Source organism: Malurus melanocephalus, unplaced genomic scaffold (assembly GCF_030028575.1).
Source record: "Malurus melanocephalus ecotype Western Australia unplaced genomic scaffold, MMel_1.1 scaffold_710, whole genome shotgun sequence".
Classification (NCBI taxonomy): domain Eukaryota; kingdom Metazoa; phylum Chordata; class Aves; order Passeriformes; family Maluridae; genus Malurus; species Malurus melanocephalus.
In genome coordinates this window covers 146,011-151,302 of record NW_026623942.1, presented here as the reverse complement: position 1 = coordinate 151,302, position 5,292 = coordinate 146,011, and the positions used below count along the sequence as shown (strand labels likewise).

Sequence of the window (5,292 nt, the reverse complement as noted above, 5' to 3'; positions counted from 1 at the left end):
TCCCCAAACCAGTCGGAGCATCTCCTCACCCTATGAGTGTCCCCAAGCTGTCCCCTCACCCTGCAGTGACCCCAGGCACATGTGGGACACCCCCCAGCAGGGACAGGGACCCTTGCATGTCCCAAATCTGGGACAGGTGCCACCCCCACGGCTGGGATCACCCCCATCCCGCTGCCTTCAGGAGGAGGATTTTCCGAGCAGGGGAAGGATTTCAGGGTGCTGAGCACCCCCTGATTTGGGATGGGGATGCAATTCCCTCAATCCTAACTCCCCCATCCCCCAGCAATCTCCCACAAGCACAGCTCTGCTCCCAGCGATAAAGGGAATAGCTGGAATAATTTTTCCCACCCACACATACCAGGGTGGAGGGGGAGGGATGGGGCAGATGTGGCGGGAGCCGTGTCCCCCCCCGGACGAGCCGTCCCCCCCATTGTGCCCTGCTCGCCCCGATAAAAACCCTTGAGGTTTCCAGACAAACCCCGGGCRGCCGGAGATTATTGAAGGGAGAGATAAACACAACCGAAAGGGAGCGGGGAGAAAAGGGGTGAAAAAAGGAGTTGGGAGTTTTAATTAGATGCACAAAAAAAAAATGAGGAGCTGCTCTGTGCCATCCTGATATGCCAGTGCTGGAGCATGGGGGTGAGGATGGGTTTSGGGATGGGGAGAGGAGCCCCAGCTCTGTCATCAACCCAGAGCCATCATAACCKCCCAGAATATTAATATTAATATTTCATAATTAGTAATTAATTATTCAATAAAGCCCCAACAAGCAAGGCAGCAGCAGGGCTCAGGGTTCAGCAAGGTGGAGCTGCAAACAGTGATGCTGGTGTGGGGAAAGGGGTGAAGAATTCCCTGGGAATTTGGTGGGACACAGCCAGGTGGGACCGTGCAAAATTCACCCCGGGTCTGGTCCTGGCTCCTCCATCCTGTCCCTGGTGTTCCCAAAAGCAAAAAGCTGCATCCCACCCGATGGGAAGGCAGGAATTGGGGAATCCCAGCCTGCTGGGAATTCTCTGCTGGCTCATCAGTGGGAACAGCCCAGCCCTCAGCAGGGCTCTGCTCTGCTCCACTCCTGCCCCAAAATTCCATCTGAAATCTGCCAGAGCTTTTCATCTTTTCCTCCTGGGAAAAGGGGCTGGAATYGCTGAGGTTGGCTGGGCAGGGATGGGGCAGCTTTGGGGTGGGAGCTGGAGTTTGGGGGTGCTCCTGAAATTCTCTGCTACCAACCCTTCTCCAGAGCAAACAAGAACGAGTGGGAAAGATGGAAAATGGAGCCATGGCTGGAGGGGCTGTGGGGAAGGGTTTGGGGGAGTTGGGGATGGTTTGGGGGAACCTGGGAAGGATGGACATCCTGTCTCCAGCCCTGCCAGAGGATGGAGTGAGCACAAAGCACGGCCACGCTCCATCCCGCAATCCCACGGGGAAGCAGAACCTGGCCAGGGTGTCCCAGCAGCCTGGATGAAGAGGTGGCACATCTGTAAGAGCTCCCAAGTTCAGGATTTCAGCCTCCAGCTCCTGGGAATGTGCCCGTCAGCCAGACGAGCTGCAGCCCCCTCCGGGGAACAAGGTCACAGATAAACCAAAATCCTCCTCCTCCCTCCTGCCAGCGGGGCCAAGGAGAGCCCAGGGCGGGGTCCTGGCAGGCCACATCCCCTCAGGAACGGCGAGAAGCACTTTGGGATCACCCACCCACCACGGGGTGACCCAGAAATGCCCCAGAACCGGGGAGGATTCTCAGGGCATGAACAAATCCCCCCCAAACGCGGCGCATCCCCGCGGCCGCCACCCGGCACATCCCGCCAGATAAAGCGGACAATTCGGGCAGCTCGGAGCTCCCCTCCCGGSCAGCTCCATCCCCGATAAGGGGCGAGCCTGCAGAGCCCCTGATAGCCKGGGCCGCGGCGGTTGGAGCCCGCTATCGGCGCGGCATCGCCGGACCCCCGCGCTGCCGCAATTAGAAAACGGAGATGGGCTGTGCCGGSCGATAATGACATTTCTGTGCCACGSGGAGTGCAGATCACCCGCTCTGAGAGGGCAGGCATGGCTTCTGCCRGGCTGCCCGGCTCTTTTTGGGGGCTGGGGGTGCGATATGGTGCGGGAATTTGGGATTTTGGGGATTGGGGGGGTTGGATCAGCCCCCTCCCGCCCCGCACCGCGATCCCGGGAGCGCCGGGGGCAAAGGGCTGCGGAGCCGATAAGGAGGAGCCGGGGGTGGCCTCGCAGCTCCTTCCTGGCCGGCACGCAGGAAGGGCCGGGATATCAGCGGGAGCTTCCCCTGCACTCGGCCGGGCGGGAAGGGGAGCGGGGCTCCGTGGGGACCGGGGCAGCTGCGGCAGCACGTGTGCTGGCAGCCAACACTTCCCAGGAGCCTGGTAGCCTTGGGGACACCGGGAATGCCCCGTGCACCCATCCCGTGCTGGGCTCAGCACTCCCTAATGCCCTACTCCAATCCTTCACCAGCTGGGAGCTGCCCTGGTGGCACCAGCGGGGCTGAGATGTGGCACAGCCACCCTCGGGGGTCCCCACGGTGCCATCCCCACCCCTGCCAGGAGCTGCTCCCAGTGTTGGGCACCCACAATCCCAATCAAGGAGTGATGGAAATGAACCCACCACAGGAAATTCTGAGGAAGAGCTTCCCATGGAGGGTGGCAGAGCCTGGAGCACTGCCCAGGGAGGGTGAGGAGTGTCCCTGTCTGGAGATGCTCCAACCCCCCGGGACGTATTCCTGTGCCACCCGCTCCAGGTGGCTCTGCCTGGGCACAGGGGGTGGTGGGTGACCCCCAGAGCTCCCTTCCCACCCCAGACCCTCCGTGATTCCGTGAATCCGTGCAGCACAGCCCCGTAACCCCGTGGCTTTGGAGATAGCGGCGATAGGGCAGGGGGTGCCCACAGGGCCAGGCACAGAGATACCAGGGGGAGATAGAGGCTGAATTCGCTCCCTGGGGTTTTGATAACCATCACCAAACCGCCCCAGCGTCGCTCTTGTGGTTGTCACGATGCTGGTGAAGCGCCCTGGTGCGGCGCAGGACGGGTCCAAGCCCTGCCAGTGCCAGGGAGAGCGGTGCCAGCTCTGGGAATGGCATCCCTGCTGCTCCCACCGTGGGTTTCACCATCCCAACAGCACCTCAGGGATGTGGGAGATGACAGCCATCACCTCACACCTCCCCTCCTGCACAAACGCTGGGGTTTGCAGCTCCCAGTGCTCCCAGTCCTCCTCACACCGGTGTTTGCAAGAGGGGAATGGCTCCAGCAGATCCAGTTGGGACACTGGGATGGAGTGGGATGAGCACCCACACACCAGGGACTCACCTGGCCCRTTCCACGTCTCCTGCTCCTGGGGGCTTTCTCCAGGATCCGGCTTCTCGGGCTCCTTTGGACTCTCTGCAGCATCTCTGGACTCTGCAGCASGAGGGGAAAGGCAGGATGTCACAGTGGGGAATTTCASAGGCAGCATTTCAYGRGGGTCASRACCACCRGGCTGGGATGGGCACAGGGAGGGGATTCMCATCCCAAAGCCCCCATCCCCCTGGCAATGCCAAGCCCACCCACCCCGAACCTTTCCCCGTCACCCGGGCTGAGCCCCGCTCCCCTCACGGCTCTATTTGCGGGCGTATTCATAGCAACTTGATAACAATTATTTTCCCCATTAACTGCTGCTGGAGATGGGCTGATAAAGCCAATCTGCATATGACAGTGTGGGAGATTAGTGCCCAAAGTACATGTTTGCCTTGGCGTCCCGGGCGTCCCAATCGATCGGCGCCACCGCGGCCGCCCCGGGGTGACGTCACCGCCATTGCAGATTATTAATACAGGTGATAAGCGYGATGATTAACATCAAATAAATCAATCACCGGGTATAAAAGTCCTATTATTTTTGGCTATAAATCAAAGTGCCTGGCATATCGATTTTTATCCATCGCGCTGAAAGCTTTAGTGGCCGTTATTGCTGCTGGGCCTTATCTCTGCTATCACCTCTTTATCGAGGCAGGCCAGTGCCAGGTGCAGCTCCACGCCCCGGCTCCGGCTCCTCGCCCCCGGCCCGGCTCCCCCATCAGATAAGAGCCCTCGCTTCCCTCCACTGCAGAGCAAAGTTTGCCTGCGAGACCTCCCTGACTCAGATACTGGGGTCCCTTCCCTGCTCCAGTTATCAGCTCYCCTCCCTGTTCCAATATCAGGCTCCTTTCCCTGGTTTGAAGGCAGGATTCCTTCCCTGCCCTGGATATTGGGGTCCTTCCCCTGAAATCGGGGTTTTTCCTTGCTCCCACTATCAGGCTCCACTCCCTGCCCTGGATATTGGGGTCCTTCCCCTGAAATTGGGGTTTTTCCTTGCTCCCACCATCAGGCTCCACTCCCTGCCCTGCCTAGTTGGGGTTTCTGTCCTGCCTCAAATATTGGGGTCCTCTCCCTGTCCAGTTACTGAGGTCCCTTCTCTGTGCTGGTTATTGGGGTCCCCTTCCCTGCCATGGCAATTGAGATCTCTCCCTGTTGCAACTCTTGGGGTCCCTTCCTGTTCTGGCTCTTGGGGTCTCTCCCTGTTGCAACTGTGAGGGTCCCTTCCTGTTCTGGCTCTTGGGGTTTCTCCCTGTCCCCCTCTCTAAGGCTATTGGGGTCCCTCCCTACCCCAAATATTGAGAAAGGCTACCAGGGTCCCTCCCTGCCCCAGCTGGTGTGGATCCCCGGTGCCCCATGGCCTGGCTGCCCTGGTTTTGGGGACATTTTCCCCCTCTGCAGCAGCTGGAGGCAGCGGGGTTTGCCTCACCGGCTCGGCTCGGCGGCGCAGCCTTGCCCCGGCGCGGTTATCTCAAAGGGCACTGCAAACATTAACTGATTGGGATTTGCCCCCACCTCCACAGGAAGGAACTTAAAGGATATCTGGGGCTGTTTCAGCCCGGCCCTGAGTCGCAGCCACCTTTGGGGTGTGGCTCGGCACGGCTCGGCACGGCGGCAGCCTGGCGGCTGCGTGGGCAGCGCGGTGACACCAACGGCCCCATGTCCCCAGCCCACCCGTGGCACGGCCAGTGCCACCCCCTGGGGCTGTTTTGCACTCTGGAGGGGTCACTTTGTACCCCAAGGGATGTGATTTTGTCCCCTGGGAGGGGGAACTTTGCACCCCGAGGGACGTGACTCTGAATCTTGGGCGGGGAGAAGAACTTTGTACTCCAAAGGATGTGACTTTGTACCCCAGGAGGTCACTCTGCATCCCTGGGAGGGGACACTCAGCACCCCAAGGGATGGGGCTTGGCAGCCCAAATAAGGGGGAAGGGTCATTTTGCACCCAAAGGGGTCACTTGG

General features: G+C 60.1%; 1 protein-coding gene across 1 annotated transcript in view; it reads right to left on the bottom strand.

Annotated features, from left to right (window-relative positions):
* ZFPM1 (zinc finger protein, FOG family member 1) overlaps positions 1 to 5,292 on the bottom strand; it is a 39,151-nt gene that overhangs the window by 15,752 nt on the left and 18,107 nt on the right. Inside the window, exon 3 of the mRNA XM_057384476.1 lies at positions 3,310 to 3,399. Within this exon, the coding sequence (XP_057240459.1) occupies positions 3,310 to 3,399 (90 nt within the window). The remainder of the gene's footprint in view (positions 1 to 3,309; positions 3,400 to 5,292) is intronic.